General features: G+C 38.3%; 2 protein-coding genes across 2 annotated transcripts; both read right to left on the reverse strand.

Moving 5' to 3' along the window:
- Window positions 1-3,725: 3,725 nt before the first annotated feature.
- Window positions 3,726-10,542, reverse strand: b4galt4 (beta-1,4-galactosyltransferase 4). Its single transcript, XM_042499983.2, has 7 exons — window positions 10,436-10,542; window positions 8,880-9,366; window positions 8,236-8,468; window positions 6,567-6,754; window positions 6,285-6,407; window positions 6,070-6,174; window positions 3,726-5,949 (listed from the first exon to the last, which is right to left on the reverse strand). The coding sequence occupies exons 2-7, from the start codon at window positions 9,139-9,141 to the stop codon at window positions 5,814-5,816; spliced, it is 1,047 nt and encodes a 348-aa protein (XP_042355917.1). The 5' UTR covers window positions 9,142-9,366; window positions 10,436-10,542; the 3' UTR covers window positions 3,726-5,813.
- A 4,546-nt stretch (window positions 10,543-15,088) lies between these two features.
- Window positions 15,089-19,642, reverse strand: casr (calcium-sensing receptor). The gene is made up of 6 exons (XM_042499722.2): window positions 19,443-19,642; window positions 19,052-19,358; window positions 17,583-18,422; window positions 17,258-17,488; window positions 16,486-16,609; window positions 15,089-16,389 (listed from the first exon to the last, which is right to left on the reverse strand). Exons 1-6 carry the CDS (start codon window positions 19,625-19,627, stop codon window positions 15,254-15,256), a joined length of 2,823 nt encoding a protein of 940 aa, XP_042355656.1. The 5' UTR covers window positions 19,628-19,642; the 3' UTR covers window positions 15,089-15,253.
- Between the last annotated feature and the right edge of the window lie 526 nt (window positions 19,643-20,168).

Below are 20,168 nucleotides of genomic sequence, written 5' to 3' on the forward strand. Positions count from 1 at the left end.
TGGTGTGGCAGGGATTTTTGAAATGTTGAGTAAAGGGGAGGGAAGTGAAGTGAGGGGAGGAGAACAGCTGACTTCTGTTTCTCTCCCAGTTTAGGAATTACTGACCTCTTTTATCCATTTTTTTTCATGTACCCAAACTTGGAGCTAACGGGAAAGCTGCTCTCTGCCTTCCTGAATGCTCCCAATGTATACAATTTCCTGTGCAAAGAGCCCGGGCTCGAAAACAAAAACAGACGGGTTCTGAAGGAAGAGGGAAGTGGGAGGTGACTGAAGTGAGGGCCTGAAGGGCACAGATGGGAAATGGGGGGGGTTTGGGGGTTAGGGTGAGGAGATGGATGACACACATGGTTCTCGTTACTAACTGCTATGCGTTTCATGTTTGTCTTTTTCAAACTTTATCCCAAAGACGTACTCAATGAATGCGTTAAACGTGTTGCATTAATGTTAGTCTTGTAAAATAACGTTTTCATTCAGTGCTCCAAGTATTTTTAGTACTCTCTGACTGAATAAATGTAATCCAGTTACATCACTGTACTCCCCTGAGAAAAATCATGAAAAACTCCCCTGGTAGTGATGATGTATTCTTCATATTTGTAGCTTTTTAACAGTTTGACATGAAAATTACAGATCCTAAAATCCAAATTCCATAAATTGAGGTCTGAAATATTACAGCTTTAAAATACTGAACTTTCTCTGGGGGGATATTTTAAAACCTAATCACTAATTGCAGTGTATCTGTGTCTTATGTTAACCCCAGTTGGACCACTGTCAAACCACCACTGACCACAGGGATTTACTGCATTGGAGACATTTTTCAAATTAAAATTGACACAAGAACTGAAGGCAGAACTCTATGTTGGGAAACTTGGTTTGGTTGCTTGGTACACGCACTGCCTAGTTTTACTTGCCTCATTACTTTGCAACAATTACGGTTTCCGAGTCACATTTGGGCCATAAGAGCATATGAACGCTTACTGCTCTAACTTTGGGGCGGTGTTAAAGACAAATTAATTTGATATGGCAAACGTATGTGCTAAAAGTTGCCCATTTAGACATCCAGCACATATGGAGCACCATCATCATTAATTTGTGGTTGTGTTTGTGTTCACCTGATGAATGTGATCCAAATATTACTGCTTCTTCTGCCCCAGGTTTTAGTCTCTTCCAACTCCAGAGGGAATATCTGGCCTTTTAGCTGCTGAATGCTCCACTGTATGTTTGTCACATTGTTACATGACATAATAAGCATACTTATATTAACCAAAACCATGATCTTTTTTCTAAAACTAACCATCTAGAAGTGCCTTAATCCAGCAAAGCTAAAAGTGAAACCTAACAAAACTACTCCCAAAGACAACTGATAATAAACATTTAATGGACTGATAACTGCTTTTTAAACCTTCAAGTAGGTGCAAAGGCTCCTTCTCACCCATAGCTATGAGGCTGATAACCACAGATAACGTCCAATCAATCGAGTGATAACTTTCCAAGGCTTTGGCTGCAAATGATTAAGGTGGTGTGAGTGAACCAGAACAGTAAAACTGCAAGCCAGAAAACCAAAACAATGAGCTATCAGATCAAAAACTCTGAATAGAGCTGAGAAAAACTAGTCTAGTGATTTTTTGTGTAGATTCATCAATAGTGTTATTTATTTGATTATTTTGCATGATTTCTTTTAGAAAACTTTTCTATACCTTTATACACATTTAACACTGAATATATCCATCTGATCTACCTTCTTATCCCTAGCAAAGATAAATGGAAATCCTCCATCATATAATAGATCAGTTCACCTGACCCGCATGACTTTGAACCTTAGCAGCAAAGTGGAGCACCCAGAGGATATTTGCACAAGCTCCACACGGAGAGGGTCCATGAGCTGCTGGGCTGCCTCAAAATACTGCAATGAAATCATTTTACATTGTCTGGTATGATTTTAACTGAAAAAATACTTCCCATCCAGTAGTTGAATCTTTTAAGAACACATAAAAGCTCAACCAAGGAGTTTATATTCAATGTAAAGCACAGTTGGATTGCTTTCCATAAATCATTGCTCTCCTCACTTTTGCAAATATGGTGCATTCTTATGCTCTATCCGCATACTAGTGTTACTATATATATACAAGTGGGAACAATACAGTACACATTGTAGGCACCACTGGCATTTGTACATATCTGAATGGACTTGTTTGTAGAGTTGATCATAGTGTTCTGACTTGCAGAGTTGATATTTTTGTGCTAAAAGTGTTGTGTGAATGTCACATGTGATCTTGATGACCAGGCCTGGCCTCAACAAGACAAAGCTTTCTTTCTGCACCATAGGAAGAGGAGATGACATCATTCTGTCCATACAAAGCCTCAGACATCCCGCTCTTTCTTTGCACTGCTTTTAAAAAAAAATAGGTCTATGCTGAGAAGACATTTCATTGTATCGGAATAATAAGGGGTTTTCTTGTCCTTTCATTCAGTACATGAATGTTGTGGTGTTTCTGCGGCATAATTTAGCTTCTGCAAAGCACCACAGTAGGAATCACAACAAATTCCTTCAATTTGTGTAGATTTTATGATGAAAATTCAATTGCAAAAGGTATTCCAATTGCATTCAGTGGTAAAGATGGGGTATTGTGCTAGTTAATTCATGTTTGGGATGCCATAGTCTACATTCACCCGCAGTATCTCTCCTCTCACCAACAATGTGTCAAGGAGAGACTATACTCCTTTAAAAGGGAATATGAGGAACAGATCTGATGACCAAGTAACATAATGTAGGCTGTTAAACCTAAGTCAAGCCCTCATACAACTGCACCAAAACTAGCAGCAAACATACAGTAAATACATTAAATATACACACAGTAAATATATTAAATAATTCAGTAACTCGCTATTTAACGAAAGTTAAAATCAGGGGGAAAAAAAACTTGTTTGATTTGTCATTTATGTATTTTTTTTCTTCAACAAACATAGATGGTCCACATTTTTGCTGTGTGTGTGATGTCTTCCCACATTTATTTTGTAAGAATGATGAGTTAAGGCTACTGCTGCGCAAACAGCCAAGCAATACAAGCAATGTTTACCTAGTTAACAAGGATGGGAGACCTCACTCAAGAGGTATTTCCAGTTGTGGATGTTGTGCTCTCAAGGCCCCTCCACTGGTCAGATCCATGTACTGCAGGCTGCTGCCACCTTTTTTGTTACATGCAATATAATACCATTATACTGTAACATTAATTCCATAAAATATTAGGAATACAGTGAATTACTTCAGGTTTTCTAAATAAGTGGGGAGAAGCTTCTTAAAGGAGCTCTGTTTTACCCTGAAACCATCCATAGGAAAGAATATATGCTCTTTTACTTTTATAATTAATATGGGCGGGAATCACCAGAGGCCACATGATATGATATTATCATGATAGTCAAAATGCAATATTACTGCAGTCTAAAATGTTTTGAGATTTGGTGACTATTGTGATAACATATGTTGCAATATTTTAGTATTTATTATCTAATTTCAACTGCAAAACATGTCCCATAAGGAAAGTTTTGTCAACATCTGATTCATCTAATAAGCTTAAGTTTTCACTCTGTTGAACTCATTTCAATATCATGCTGTATCAGTTTTTCCCTGCCAATCCCTAACATTTAAGTGCATATCTTATCAGATGAACTAAAATTGTAGTGCCAAAACAGTAGATTCTTGCCACAGAACACATTAAACCACAAGACAATTCATAAGAAAAAATACTATTTATTGTACATGTCCTAAAGAGAAAATAATCCTTTTAGAAGTGAAACGCACGTCTCCTCACATCTCCTCACACATCAACACACATACACAAAAAAAGACAAATCATCTCAAATCAACATAAACACATTCAAAATAAATCCACCAAGTTACATTCCCGAAGAGTCAAAATGAATTTCACTTTGAATTTCATACAATGGTTTATATAAAGTACAAATAAAAAATGTGAGATGTTTGATGCTACAATATTACCAAAATTTTCTTGGTTTTGATCATTTTATAAAATCCCATTGAGAAGTCATAGTTAAGCAATATTTTTTTACATGTAAAAGTTTTCAACCCACAGTAGAAAAACAACCCAAAAACATTCAGTTATGTGTGAGATGCGACCAAGAACTGAATGGACGGTCAGGCCACCAACAACCTAGATCACATTTACTGAAATGTGTATCTGCACCAATGTAACTCTCATTCAAGAGCGTCATCGAGGCTACAGCAGACTGCAGATTCAGTTCATTAACCTGTAGTTATTATGAAGCTCTGGTCCAACAGTTGTGGAAATTTAAAACACAAAGAGGAGTGACTCAAGTAAACTGTAACCAGATTTGTCATTCAGTCAGTATTATTGCTCATTCTTTAAAGATGTAGTATTTTCTGGTCAGATAAACACACAACATATTGTAGTTGTAATATACCAGCAGCTACTCAACCTTCAAAATATAAATTAAGTAAAATAAAATCATTTAACACATTTGATATGAGTGTATCAGACATTTCTAGGCAGCATGCAGTGATCAAAAGCATAAGTATGCAGCTTTTTCTAGACTGAAATTTCTTCAGATATGATAACAATACAAAAAAGTTATATTGATTGGTCTCAAAAGACTACAATTATCATTTTAAAAATGTTAAGGTAATAAATAAAAATCCACCACCCATTAATACCTGCTTAAAAAAGCATGTAAGGCCTTGTAGTTAAAAACAAACAAACGACAAAAACATGCAACATAAGAAATCATATCTTGTCATAATGGCTCACAAAACTACTTTTTAAGACAAAAAATGTTCATCCAAAGATAGTCAATATTTTTAGGTTCTGGAAATAAAGTCAGTTCACATTAGGCAGCCCAAGCTATTAGTGTAGAACTAATAATAATGTAGGTTAATTCTAGTGCAGTCAAATGTTTACAGTGCCTACTAAATCCCAAGCGCAGAAATAATTTTAATCTCTTAATAGTTGGCCAATATCAATATGCATGATCACTTTTCACAATGACATATTTAAATTGAATATCACTTGATAAGACCAGCCCTCCATATTATTATTATTATTGCTTTTCAGTGGTCCTTGAGCCTTTTCTTCTTCTGCACCCAAGGTACATGTGATGCAAAACTGTATTGTTCCTCTATATCCGACTGACACATAGACAGTAACCTAACTGTTATCAGTTATCTGATAAGACTTCTGGGAAATGTGTGAGGTCACTACATGATCAAAGAAATATTAAAATAGCAATAAAAGGGAGATATAAATGAATTAATCAGTCATTAATCTGTGCCTCCCAGACAGTCTTCAGACAAGGTCTAATGAGGCAAAATAAGCGATGACGCTTGTGTCTGTAGGGGCTTTTAAAGAAAAGTCAATGCAGCCACAGAATGAAGCGCACAAAATACACATTGTCCATGTGTGCACGTTTTAGAACGTTTTATAAAGTACTACAAAATAAGGGCAAAAAATGAGACATTTGCATAAATTAATCGAAATCTGGCTACAGGATGGCAGTCACTTCTTTATGTGACCAAAGCGAATCATTACTTAAAAGGAAAAAAAAACTTTGCAGGCTGGTAACAATATGAAGAAGCAGCATGATATGCAAAAATGTGCAAATATGTAGTTACCAGCTCAACTTAATTTCACAATGTAAACTAATATAAACAATGTGCGTTTTGTGTGCTCAATATGGTGTCTTAAACACGGAATAACTTTTCTGCACTCAGTGGCCTGAACGTACTGTAAAAAATATATCATAAAATAGTTTTTGGTCACAGCAGGGGCTTTCTGTTTGAAATCTCAACTCTGCGGCTTACCAATGTCCACAGTAACATTCACATAAAGAGGGAGCCTTTCTACCGACAAAGTCTTATATAAGCAGCTGTTCAGTCCGTCCTTTCTCCACACCTGCGGTGTTCGTCCCAACAGTTTCATCCTGGGAAGAAAAAAAATGAAGAGATTAAATTAGGAGCACAAATCAAGATCCATATATTTCACTGATTTATAATATGTAAAACAAGTCTAACAAATTACCCGCATCTCTTCACTTACTGACCTGTCTTTGTTTATTTCGTTGCCACTGTCCCGTTTGTGAAACACCATGGTGTAGCGAGCGACATCAGCGGGCGGGCGCACTATCTTCATTTTCTGCAGCTCAACCCTGCAGACAGCAGACCCACATGTATCAGTAAATCAGTGCTGTAACATACACTCCCTCTGCCCCAGATGTGCTAAAAAGAAACACACCGTTTTGGTTAGTTTCTGTCTCACCTGATGCGAAGGTCATCATCTTCTCCGCCCCAACCCCAGTACGTGTTTGAGAATCCATTCACTTGAAGAAACTGGTCTTTGGTCATAGCTGTGACTCCTCCAAAGTAGCCTTTGTAACGCAGCCTGACAGTGAAAAATTTGGGGAAAAATAAAACATCTTTGTTTAAAGATTATACCAAGTTTTCAGTTTAACAATAGTGTGTTGTTTATTCACAAAGATGATATAACGTTTCACTGCTGACTCATGACTTGCGGTAAATTTACTCAAAGTTGTATACTTACTTGTATCCTGTGGCGTTCCGGCCAACCACCAAGTGTTTGGGCTGCTTGTCACAGATATATAAATTATGATCATTTTCAGGAACAAGGTCCACATCGTGGAAGATGAAGCACTCCCAGTTGTAGTCCTTGAGTGCCTCCAAATACCCGACGTTGAGTAACTTGGCACGGTTAAAAGTTGCATCACCAGCCTTTAAAACAGCAGAAAAGAAGATAAAAATCATAATTACTATGTGTAGTTCAAAGTCCAGTGTAGATATCAATATTCTCCTGTTGTATGCTTTATCCATTTAAAAAAAAAAGGTAGGTAGGAGGGCTGGAGTACAGGGTCATCTACAGAACAGCCACAGCTGAGAGAAATTATTAAATACTATTTGTGTGGGCTAGTTATTAAATAACTTCAATTATTGCGGTGGCATCATCACATTAGGGCTATTGCAGGAACAAACAGCTTAGCATATGAGTTTGAAGGAGCTGAATGTGCTTTATTGTGGTTGATTTTTAAAAGTAACAACAATGTAAGCCAGACACTCACTGCCTCGGTACCAGATAATCACATAGGAACCAAAATATTACAAAGCATTTCATACAATTAAGGTTGAAAATGAACTACTCGGGATAAATATGCTGCTGACGGTCTAAACACCGCATTCAGATTTTAAACTAATAGTTAAACCAGTGCTGACACACTGTTGATTTGGATGTTTCTCTTTAAACACATTTGTAAACCTTCTATGAACATGACGTGTTTGCAGATGATTTGTCTTTGGCATGTGAAAATGTTTTTCCTCACTGGTTCCTCTGTTAATAGCAGCAGTGCTTTTTGTGCATTACTCAACATGACTTGTGTTCTGATGAAGTCTTTTAAGTCTACAAGTGTTACAAATTGTATGTTTCCAGTAGCGATGCACTGATATGAAAACTGCCAACTGAAACTGATTTTTATTAAGAGAAAAAGATTGAACAACTAGTCAGTTGGTTGGTTTTCCTTGCAAGATTTATGTTTTAAAAAATACTGTAATGTCATGCAATAACGTTTTATTTTTTTAGATAGTTTGGATCTTGGGGTTGTACTCTCCATAATGATTGTATTAGATAGAGGATGGCAGTTGACATGTGTGGAGGTATTTAGTAAATCTTTTGGGAGCATATGCTGGTGTGCGGATTCTTTCCGTTTTTTCATACATGCAGGTGTACTGACATGGAAGATAAGCAATCTAATGTTGTGGATCGGGGCAGCAACAAACATGATTTTGCCATCAAAACAAGCAATCTCAGTTTAAGTGCATGCTATATTTAGAATATTCTAACGGCTTTACCTTTCCAACAGGAAAATGAAGCCGTAATATGACTCTCTTCAAAACCAGACACCACTGAGAAAAATAGTGATTGATCTGAAACAGGAGCAGCTGGTTCACCGCTGCTTCGGTCATTTATATTGTTTGCATTATTGTGTGACTTTGGCACAGGATTGGTAAAATTCAAATTCACCAAAGTCACACAATAACGTGAACAATGACATGAATGGAGACTGGTGGCTTTGATGAGAGCATAGATGGAAAACTGAATCTGTTAATGGCCTCCCAGTCAGAGAGGGCTGACTGCAGTAAGATAACATGGTGAAAATATTCTCAATACAGTGTACACTTAAACTGATGTTGTGAAGCGATACCTGCTGGATGACATAAATGGCGTAGTGTAGCTGTTGCCTCTGCAGAAAGGGGTGCAGATGATGTAAGAGGTAGAGGAGGTGTCTCTCTCTGCTGCGATGAGGGATGAGGATGGCTACACTCTGCCTCGCCGCACAGTCTGAGGGCTCGTACTCGCCCTCAGCCACTCCTTTGTTTTCACTCTCCACATCCTTCAGTTTCAGAGTGGACTCAAAAGACAGCTTCACAGCCCCCTCTGTGGATGTCAGCAAAGTCAACCAGAAATATGAGTCTGAGAGATCATTCTGTTTAATGCTATTCACAACACAGTAAATATCACATTTTAAAATGATTCCTTTTGCTCCCTTTTTGTCTTTGCTCAAGACTGACAATATTTAGCACCTTTGAATGCAGTTCAATTACAGATTAAAGATTGGTGCAAGCCCTTGTCTGGTTGATTAGATGGCAGTTATCTACTCCACTGCTCTTTCATCTACACCGTCATGTTGTCAGTGTACAGGTGGAAAACTTACAGAAAGAAACATAAAACAGAGTACAAATGAATCATTCATATGAAGCAAGAGGCACTATAAACAAACAGATTTAATTACTTCTGAGAAGTTCTTTTTTCAGATCTCGCACTTCCTGCACTTCAGTGTTTACTTACGTAACAGCGGTGACTCCTCAGGGCATTCTACTTTTGGTGCCAGAGTATTTAGGTGATCAGGTGCCGGTGTCCAAGTGTTGAGTTTATCCCTCAGACTGTCTCCTTTGACAAGAGTTTGTGGTGTGGCGGAGGACATCTGACCAGATTTCACTGTTTCGCCTGAAAAAGTTGCGATCCATGCCAGCACTGAGAGCGAGAGAAGGATCAGGACAAAATATTTCCCCCTCCGCAAAATCTTGCACACAGGCAAACAGAAGCCCATGGCTGGCGTTGATGTGAAACAGTGAAGGTGGCAACTGTAGATGCTGTTAGTTTAAGATATTTCCTCTGTGCAGGACATTTCAGCAAAAATACAGAAAGCCACAGTTTCACAAACCAGTCATCCCATGGTAAGGAAACATGCTGGGGAGCTACACAGTGGAAAACGTATTAGTGCAAATCCATCGCCAAACCCTTCAAATCCAGTTTCAAGAGAGTTCTCCAACAACTGTAGATTGATTTTGAGAGGAAAAATATGTTACTGTCAAGAATAAGCATGTTTGCATAATAATATCACATCTTCACATGCAAAACTACACCCTGACAGGGCAGGTTACACTTTTAAAGAGATATCTCCATTCCTTTTCATAAAACTACAAAACACACAATAACAATATACAAGTTCTCATTTTTCTTTTCTTTTCTTTTGTGTTCAGAGTCACTTCTTCTGTTACACACCACTTAAAGAGCCTCCTGAATGGAAATTTAACACCCAGAAACTACATTTTTCTTTCTCTGTTCCCCCTGACAAAGTTTGGTATCACATTACAGAGCCTCACCTTTTTCCTTACTAATCTGACATATATCTAATGTTTTCTTTCATTACTGGTTGTTCTATGATTATTTCACTGACTGATCAGTAAATCGTTTGTCTAGAAATGCCAGAGAAGTGTGCAGCACAATTGTGATCTCCCCAAATTATTATTAATACTTATTTTTGTCTGATCAGCAGTGCAAAGCTAAGATATTAAGTTTACAATGTTAAAATAAAATCGGGATGGTTGGCCATGAATTTCAACACTATGGCAAAATGCAACAAATACAATAATAATATATATATATTTTTTAACCCTTTTCCCCTCACGTCTCCTTCACCGTGTTGAAGTTAATGTTGCATATTGACAGTCACCATAAGATAGTGACAAGCTAACGTAGGCTAGCTCTGAGCAACACCATGTCACACATGTATGACTCTATCACATCACTTTTACATAACTGACATCTCATTCTTCCTCTGATTACTGTCCATGTTTTATAACAGTAAAATGTACAATTTGTTCCGAGATCTGGCTCCAGCTGTGCCCAGATGAGCTCAGAGTTAACGTAACGTTTTAGCTGTTAGCTAGCTGACGAATGCGGATGTAACGGTGTGCTGAGTTAAACAGCTGTAAAAGTTAAACATTAGCACGAAGCTAGCCGCACTGTTAAACCTCATTTCAGCGAAACGTAAGCGATTATTGTATTTTCTTGATATTACGTTATAGGTAAAAGTCACTGGTTTGGTTGGAGCGTCTTACCTTTGAAAGAAATACCGTTATTCCACGTTATCAGCCCCGGAGCAGCAAAAGATAACAGTGCGTCAAGGTAACCAGATACACGGTACTTCCGCTGGATGTGTTTCATAGTAAAAGCTTTAGCACTGAATTGGAAAATGCAAACGCATTACATATGCTCTTCACTTATTTATAATTCATAATGCTTTATATAAATCATCAAAAGCAACGAGCCAGTGCAAAAGAAACACACCATAAAATGACATTTAAACGCAATTAAAACATGAGATCCAGAGAACAGAAAATAAAAACAAGCTTAAAAAAATACTAAGACAGGTAGGTTATAAAATACTACAGAAAACTAAAACACAGTGCAGTGTATATAGGCCTACTTTATAAATAAACACATGTTGCCCATGAGAGAAAATATGTTTTGAGGAATAGCATTTTCGTCAGTTAACTTGCAAGTCAGGCCTATCTGTTTTTAAGAAATATATTTACGAGTATTTTTCTTTAAGTGTTTCATTGAGCTGACAACTATAATGCGTAATATCCTCAAAATAGTCAGTAATTTAAGAAAAAAATGTGCTCTGTCGATACCTCAAGATGTCTGTTTACTCTATTCTATTAAAACCGTGATTTTCACACAAAGCAGCGCTTTAAGAACTTTGCCTTTGAAGGCAGCATCAACAAACAGGAAATTATTGCTGTTTTTTGGTAGCTTGATGAATCTCAAAGCATGGTGTATGTTTTGTATAGATACTTCCATTAGGAGGTTTTCAAAATAAAGGTCGTCGCTCCTTGTTACATTTGACTTAACTTTGATTTAGATAACTTTTTAATAAACTATTATTAAAAAAAATAATATGAAAAAAAAATATTATTTTTGTTTCATTTTTGGATATGCATTTATATAGTTGTGTACATCTTCTCCAAGCTACTTTGCTATTGCAAAGCTATTTTAACACTGCTAGCCTATTTGCAGCTCTGATAAGGCCTCTGCCTTAGATGTTGGATCATTCTTGGTCCTGGAATCTAATGATTTCATGATGCAAATCCAATGATTCCTGATGCCAATCTAGAATTTAATAAGTTTTTTCTAATTTTGTGGTCAGTCTTTTGCTCTTTAATAAGGTGTGTGAAAGGGTTTGAGAAATTTGAAATTGAGTTTTGTAATATCTGTGTCTCAGTGTGCTCAGGTTCTTGTCAGAGCTCTTGTTGGAAATTGACTTGTTCTCTTCTCTTTCTTAGCCAGGACCATGGCTGTGACAAACATTCCCATCATGCAATGCTTCCTGGTCATTTTGTCCAATTTCTGTCTCATCCCACACTGCAGATCAGACAGACAGCATGCTGGTGTCTCTGCTGGGCTTCGCTGGCTCCAAGGACAAAGGTCTTGTCCTCCTGCTAACAGTGGACGTGGTCGTCCAGCTGCTCTCCAGCCTACCTCAGGTCAGTCATGATTCTGGATGTCTCAGCATGTCATCCTCCTGTTGAGCGATGTGGGAGGTCTGCACTCCTCAATCGCCTTCTTATTCATTTTTCCTTGTGTCCCTCTACTGTAAGAGCTTCCCTCTTGGAAAGTTCTCGACTAAAAATTAGAAATAGTGGGATACTTTCTGTTACTTGTTGTTTTGCCCTGTTGGCATTATATTGCTCTTTACTGAGTTCATTTTATTGTTAATATAATATCTGGAATTACAATTAATGTTACAATTTTCCTCTCACTCAAGATCAGCTTCCTTGTGGTTTACTGTAATGATACTGTAATGTTGTGGTTTGACTCTTGGGCTGAGGCTTAAGATTTCACTCTCCCTCACCTACATGTGGTGAATTTAGATTTTTTTCTGACGATTGTTCTTTGGTTGCAGTTCCTTAGCTGGCATTGTCGATCTGTAAATGTTTAAATCTTGGCTAGCCTTTAATCAGATTTAACTGATAATGTTTCCAAAGGCCTTAAAGAATATTTTCAGAGCATGGCCAGACACTGTTCATAAGTAATTCTCTTCTCAACTTCCAGCACAGGAGCAGTCACTTTACATCACTTAATAATCTGAGAGGAGAAGCACTCCAGTGCTTCTTTAATGGTAAAAAACTGTAATATACATAAGAAGTAAAAGCTGTATTAAGAACTTAACACAAGTATTACCATCAAAAAATACCTAACTTATGCAGAATGGCCCCTTTTATATTGTTACAGTAAATTTGTATTTTGGTTTGTTAATACATCATGAAGGTAAAGAGTCTTTTCTACTCATGGAATAGTCACAGCTCAGTTTCTTCACACTTGACAATCAGACAGAGTGGGTCGGAACAAACAGTGCCTGCCCCTCTATAACTGCCCCATAGTGTGAATACATGACTGTCGAGTGTGGGCCTTTTGCGAGCCTGACATTAACATGTGAGATAGGCCTGCACTGTTTGCAGATGTCAGAGACATGCGATAAGCAAGCTGCAAGCAGAGAAAGTTTTCTGAAAGACCAGCACCAAAATGTCCTTTAGACCTCCATTTGCATGTTCATTGTTTTGTTTTGATCAGGGGTTTGTCTTTTTATTCAGATCTATATTTTAGAAAGTTTATATATATTTGCATGTTCGGTCATGATTATCATAATTTATATAATGGAATTGTGCCTTTAAGTAAATCACAGAATTTCAGTTTAATAAGCACTACCATTTTGCTTTTTGTGGTTGTGTCACAACATTTGGCATTTTTAAACATGAGACATACAATGCAGAAATTATATTTAACTGGAGGGGATCAGAAAAACATTAAAAAAAATCCTCCCAAAAATCCCAAAGGTAATATTACAAAAGAGTATTTAAGCAAGGGAGGGGACACCCTTTGTGTTGTGGTTTAGTCTGTGAGATTGTAATGGCAGCAGTGACACTTCCCTAAACAAATCTATCTTTATATATTTCATATTTTTCACCTCCCTGAAAAAGATGGCATCGATTTGGCATTGCTATGTTGAGGAACTATGCTTCCCGTTTCTTTTGTTGTCCTGTGATCGACCAAAATAGAACGTAATTACAAAGTATGGAACATTTTGTCGACATCCTGTAATTGTGTATTTACTGTGTGACTCATGCATCCTCTGGGCTTGCTCATCCAATTTAGGAGCCTGGATTGTCCTCTGGTGGTCAAATGTTGGTCCGTGTTAGCAGTCAGGCCTTTGTGCTGTATATGGTGTGTTACCTACACAGTCAGTTTTTCAACTGGTGATGTCTGTCCTCAAGCTTTGATTTTTGTTAACATTTACTCTATTGCTGACAGATAGATAGATAGATAGATAGATAGATAGATAGATAGATAGATAGATAGATGCTATAAGAGTTCACTAATCTAAATTAGATAAATAAACCCAGTCGTAAGAAAAAAAATTGCATTGTATGTTTTTGCAAGTGCATTACTTTGTAGCTGATATGTTGAAATTCAGGCTGCTCTCATGCACTGTTTGTACATTTTCCTATGAAAAGTAATGCACCAAAATTTGTACATATCCCACAAACTTATTCATGTATAATCCACCAATATTGGTTGGAAGACTACAATAGTGACCAATGTGCTGATGGGAGTAAAAAAGGAAGCGGTCCTGATAGGTCCAGGTAGGAGGTTGGTTGTGGTGGTGGATGGGACACAAAACATTTTTCCCCAGGAGACTGGTGTTGGAATTGAGTGAATGTTGAGTCATTTTAAGGTACATCCTCACCATGTCCCTTTTCCCTAAACCTAACCACAGTCACTTAACTTGCCAAACCTTAACCTTTGTAACTTTACATTAATTATTACTTCGTTAATTAACCTTTGTTTGCACATTTTTTGTAGCATATCATAAGAACTGTTGTATGAGTATACATTGTGAAACTTAAAGTTTCTCAAAAATGCTATGATAAAGGTGTAGCTAGGTTTAGACACAGAAACTACTTGCTTATTGTTAGGAATAGATCATGTTTTGGCTTAAAACACCCAAGTTTGTCGAAAAGCATGGACATGTTGATAAACACCTAGATTTGGTGGCTCAAATGCTGCAATGTGCCACTGAAAACACCCATGTTCATTTTTTTTCTTTTTAAAGACTATTTTTTTTGTCTTTATTCAGACAGAAAAGCTTAAGTGTGAAAGGGGGAGAGAGAGAGGGATATGACATTCAGCAAAGGGCAATGGCTGGAATTGAACCCACAGCTGCTGCGGCGAGGACATAGCCTCTGGACAAGGGACGCCTGCCCTACCTACTGAGCCACCAGGTGCCCCAACACTCATATTCATTTAAACAAACACCAGTGGAAACGCTACAGAGGGTTGCCAAACAACAACCGGTGTTGCTGGTTTTAAACATTGGTCTCAAGGTCTGCAGCTTGTAAAGCATCTCACTTAAAGGTAATACACCATCCACCATCCTTTCCACCTCCTGATGACAAAAGTTAGGTCATATATTACGTCACTTTAGAAATGGTGATATATCAGTTGTGCAAATGTAACATATTTGTGGTTTGCAGAAATGTATAATTTGAGCATTATCTTCTAGCGACAGGGCTGGATATATTGTGTCTCCAAAGAAAAAAAAACAACTCAAGGGATGTAATGTAGTTTTTTTTAATTGTACAAAATCGTATTATAATTAACAGGCTTAGTGTACATCATCGTTTTACTGAATACAATAATAGTCACAGAATTGCAGGTATAGTACAGAATATAAGTTGAACTGGTCATTTCTCTGACAAAATGATAAGAAACTGAGAAAATGAAAAAAATGTGTAAATTAATTTCAAAGTAAAGTCCAAAAATACACCCTATTAATGCGATTGAAATTGAAGGTTGACATGTCCACACATATGCCATCACATAAGAGAGCTCCTCCTTGACTCCTCAAAGCTCAGGGACAGAGTAACTGTTCCACTGCCAAAGCTCACCCTTGGCTTATGTTTTCCTGAAGTCGTGTCGCAGTCATTGCCGTTGGTCTTGAGGCTGATGGATGAGGATGGAGTTGAGGCAGATGATCCGCCGATACTGCCGGACTTTTTTCTCACAGCTGTGTTATGTTTCAGTGTAGCTTTGGCTGCCACTTTGAAAGCGTGGGCTGCGGTGCTGCATCGCACTTCCTCGATGGTGTTCCTGGAGGGCTTGAAGAGGATGATGTAGACTTTGTTGAAGAAGATACAGGCCAGCATCCCAAAGCTGGATGCCAGTATAGCAATGACTTCCACAGCTGAAACAAACTTGCCATAAGTACTAAAGTACGCAGGGATAAAAGAGATCCAAACGATAAAGAATATGAGCATGCTGAAAGTGATGAACTTGGCCTCTGTAAAATTCTCTGGGAGTTTCCGTGATTTAAATGCAAAGAAGAAACATATAGCTGCAAGGAGGCATGTGTAGCCAATGAGAAACCCAAGAGCCATCACTGATCCCTCATTGCAGGTGATAAAAATGATTTCGTCAATGTCGTGATTCCTGTAGCTGGAGGGAGGAGCATTGTAAAGCCAGACCACACATATCATGACCTGGACAAACGTGCACAGAAACACCAACAGAAACTGCAGGTTTAATCCCCACCATTTGCGATGGAGACTTGTGGGGATCTTGGCTTCAAATACCAAAAGTACTCTGTTAGTTTTCACCAGGATGCAGGAGATACAGAGAACAAAACTGATCCCAAAGGCAGGCTGGCGTAAACGGCATGTCCAATCCTGTGGCTCTCCAATGAAGACGAGGGAGCTGGAGAAGCAACAGATAAGGGAGAACAGAAGGACATATGACAGTTCTCGGTTTGTCGCCTTCACTATTGGCGTGTTTCGAAATCTGACATAGACTCCCATCACAAAGGCTGTTAAGACAACACCCAATACTGCACATATGGCCAAAGCTATCCCAAAAGGTTCTGTCCAGGAGAGAAACTCAATTTCCTTCAGGAAGCAGAACGTGTGGTTTCCATTAGACCAAGAGTTATTTGGACACTTGGTACAAACACTGGCATCTGTGGGAATATAAAAATAATCTATGAAAGAACTGCAACATTGGCAAAGTGTAACATTAGTAAACACGACAGCGTGAATGTTTGGCATCTTAATACCTTTATGATTACTGTACTCTCCATCTGAGCACTCAGTGCATTCAAAGCAGCACGTGGGCATACTGTCTATGATCCCCTTTCTTGTACCAGGTTCACAGTCCTCACTGCAATTAGAAAATGGAACCTATAGGATGTAAAAAGACAAAAAAAGCTGAGAGAGAAAATAATGCAGTTATAATGGATGTAAATGTGTGTTCAGATGTGATTGGTGTGAGGTAAAATACCAAAAATTGTGAGTTTGGAAATTTTTAAATTAAAAAAAAATATTTAAAAAATTTAAATCTGCCTATTTTAGGCAGATTTATGCTTTAACAACTAAGTCAACAGTAAAGAAACAACAGGAAGTTAGGAGCAAGATGGGTCATCAGATTCAAACCAGGGATCTTGTTGTTCATAGTTGGCACCTTCAGGCCTTTGGATGTCTTTGTTTTCATGGGTTTAATTATTAATATAATGGCGGTCTATGAGACTTAAGTGAAAAGTTTAAATATTCACTAGAATTTGCAGGTAATGCTGAGATTTAATACACATGATTGTGATCAAGACAGAAATGTTTCTTTATATTTTCATGAAATTTGATCATTCAGGTGGCAGATTAGCAAAATCTCCTGTTGTCCCTGATCATCAACTTTCAGTGTTTTCCTTCCTTGCTGCGAATACTGGCTGATAATTCTTGGTAGATCATGCCAGGAAAATAAAAAAATAGACCAAATGTCAGAACCAAAACAGAATACAATAACAGAAACATCCTCTACAGAACAGCTTGACTGACCTCAGAGCCGTATCCATTCCACAAAATCTTTGTCTTGTCAATGAACAGTTTGGCTCCTCTCTTGATGTGCATGTTGTAGTATCCAACCTCCTCAAACACCACAGAGCCATCCTCTGCAGACCTGTGCCAGTTTATAATGGTGTAGTTTGCTGCCAGGTCTGCATTCTCATCAAAGTGCATCTTTTCTCCCATACTGTTGGTGTAGTTCAAATGTCTGAGCTGTTTCAAGACCTGCATTGCAGAACCACATATTTGGGTGATTCAAAAGTTAAATGCTAGGTATGGAATTGCTTTGGTTAGAGGTAAAAAAATATGCACATTTTACCTGCCATGCCTCCATTTTCTTTATATCTGCACAGGAATTATTGGCAAAGAGTCCGTGTCCAGGTGTGCAGGTGAATATGTCCTGCAGGGCCTGTGCAATGGAATGAACTGCGACATACACATTATAGGAGATGCGAAGGTGTGTGTAGTCCAGGTACGGGGTCTCAACACTTGAGATGTCTTCCTCGCCAGTACACAAAGGCCTGAAACTAGTGCTTCCATTCTCACTTTCCTGCTGTCTCGGACTGTCCTCCAGATAACAGTTGAAGGTTTCCTCCCAAAACTCCCTGACAAATTCATTGTGACTGTCTTTCCTTGGTTGGACTTGCTGTAGGAACTCTCTAAAGCCTGTAATATGCCCTGCCTTTAGGGCAAAGCCAATCGTCCCTGCCACAACATCAAGATACTCGGGTTTAGCAATAAGAGAGGAGCTAGCCCAAGCTTCACTGGCTAACCAGATACGATCTGTGATGTTTCTTCTCACCATCTCTTTGATCAAAGGCTCGATATCTGGACCGCTGGCAAACACAACAATGACTTTAGCTGTGGAGTTCTCGATCCTGTCAGCCAGTGCTTGGATTTCATGATCCTCAAAGTACTGAGAAATAAGCTCATTCAAATGAATGCAGATGTCTCTCTCCTCCATCTCCTTCTCAAACTTTTCAATTCCTGGACGTCCATAGTCGTCATCTGAGGCCACAGCGATGACCCAGTTCCACTGGAAGTACTCGATGATGTCTGCCATGGCTGTGGCCTGGTACTCATCTGTAGGAATGGTTCTCATGAAGGACTTGTACTGATTCTTGTTGCTCAGGAGGCGACTAGAGGAGGCATAGCTGATCTGAAATGGTAAAGATTTCAGGTTAATCTCTCAGGTTTTCATTGTGTCCTGCTTATTTTTCTTTAGTCAATAAAAAGGTTTTGTCATTTTGCTGATATAACACATCGTCTAGGGGTCAGGACAGTGTTGCTGTACTTTGGATCGGTCTTGGCCTTGATACTGGTCTCAGGATCAGCTTTTGAAAGTTTCAGTCTTGTCTCGGACTTGACCGCAGTACTCGGTCTTGTCTCTTTTTGTATATGTTTACTCAGGAAACAAAAGAAAATTTCCAAACATTAATTTCACCTCTGTAATGCTTTGATTATTTTATCATGACATTTCTCATAGTACACTTATAAATACACACATATGTAAGGTATTGCAATAAAAGAGGGAAATGAAGAGGAGTCTAGGGTTTTTTTCTGTTGGTATTTTCATGGGACTCTGGATCTTTCAGAGTAATTTGAGGAGTGCCAAAGGTTTGCATGTTTGCGTATTTTATTGATCCAGGAGGCATTATGTATTATCCACAGCGAATTTGTTGTATGTGGACATCAATTTTTAGGATACAAGGTTGCCATGTGGAATCTTTTCAGTTTTAAGACATCAACTGAGGTGGAGTATCTATGTGATACTGTTCTGTTACTCACCTGAGGAATATAAAAAAGACCCAGTAGGTTTGCGACTGCTGTGGAGACTGCAGATCCAGCTGCTCCTACTACTGCGATGGTAGCTGGGATGTGATCAGTACAGTTACAAAATTCATCTAAATTCAAGGAGTCGATCTTATTTTGGGCCACAAAACTAAGCGTAGCTTCCAGGGCTTTTGACACTGTGTTGCATGTGTCAAAGATCCTGTACCCCAGGGTGATGTTGGGCAGGAGAGTACTGCTGTTGTTTATCTCATCAATTGCAAAAATCATGGCCTGGAGCCAACGGAAACCGCGGAAATTGAATCTGTGAAAGCAGAGAAGGCACTGATTTAGATAAGCTGAGTACACTCATTCAGTCAGATCATATAAACCATGCTTAAAACTTTACCTGACGCACTGTGTGGATTCAGGCCTGGCTGCGAGGTCTTGGTCTTTGGATGCAACTCCAAAGTGTATGGGGAAGAGACCTCCAAGCAAAATATCACCAGTCATCTGTGCTCTCTGATGGGGCCCGTAAGTTGAAATCACATAGCTGGACCCCAACACTATCATGTAATACAGAACCAGTTTCATCTTTTGTTTCTTTCTAATGACAAGGATTATTTTCTACAACTCCCCAGAGTGAAGGTATTCTCAGTATTATCTCCTTCCATCAATCTGCCTGCTGGGCTGTTCTGTGTTATTCATGTTTGCACTGATGAGAAGGGGAAAAAGAGAAAAACATATAGCAGTTTTGTAATCAAATGGGCTAAAATCACATCAAATGTTCAGTTTAATTTATTAAAAGTAAACAAATATGAACAAAAAAAATGAATGAATCATCGGCAGAGAAACACTTATTTTCTCATATTATTCAACAAGATATAAACATCATTCTTGTGCTGTAGCGGTGTGTGGATACAAGCCAATAAACTCACTGAGCTCACATTCCCATATAAACAGGAACAGAGGGCAAGAATGGTGTAAGAGGCCAACATGACCTGAGGCTATTATTACCTACTTTGGCAGGGCTACACAATTACATGTGTTTTTAAGAGTTAGGGTATATTTATATAAGAGTTGTCGGTTTTGTTATGTTTGTGGTCTAGAGCAAATAAATTTGAATCTGAATTTG

The sequence above is a fragment of the Plectropomus leopardus genome, chromosome 15 (assembly GCF_026936395.1).
Source record: "Plectropomus leopardus strain MGB_pleo_1.0 chromosome 15, ASM2693639v1, whole genome shotgun sequence".
Taxonomy (NCBI): Eukaryota; Metazoa; Chordata; class Actinopteri; order Perciformes; family Serranidae; genus Plectropomus; species Plectropomus leopardus.

Excerpts from the sequence above, each read along its gene's own strand:
- b4galt4 (XM_042499983.2), bottom strand. The coding sequence starts at position 9,141 with ATGGGCTTCTGTTTGCCTGTGTGCAAGATTTTGCGGAGGGGGAAATAT. Across the intron at positions 6,175-6,284 it reads GATGATGACCTTCGCATCAG|GGTTGAGCTGCAGAAAATGA; the intron begins GTGAGACAGAAA and ends TGCTGTCTGCAG. Across the intron at positions 5,950-6,069 it reads AACGAAATAAACAAAGACAG|GATGAAACTGTTGGGACGAA; the intron begins GTCAGTAAGTGA and ends TTTTCTTCCCAG.
- casr (XM_042499722.2), bottom strand. The coding sequence starts at position 19,627 with ATGAAACTGGTTCTGTATTACATGATAGTGTTGGGGTCCAGCTATGTG. Across the intron at positions 17,489-17,582 it reads AGAAAATGGAGGCATGGCAG|GTCTTGAAACAGCTCAGACA; the intron begins GTAAAATGTGCA and ends TCTGCAATGCAG. Across the intron at positions 16,390-16,485 it reads AGAGTACAGTAATCATAAAG|ATGCCAGTGTTTGTACCAAG; the intron begins GTATTAAGATGC and ends ATATTCCCACAG.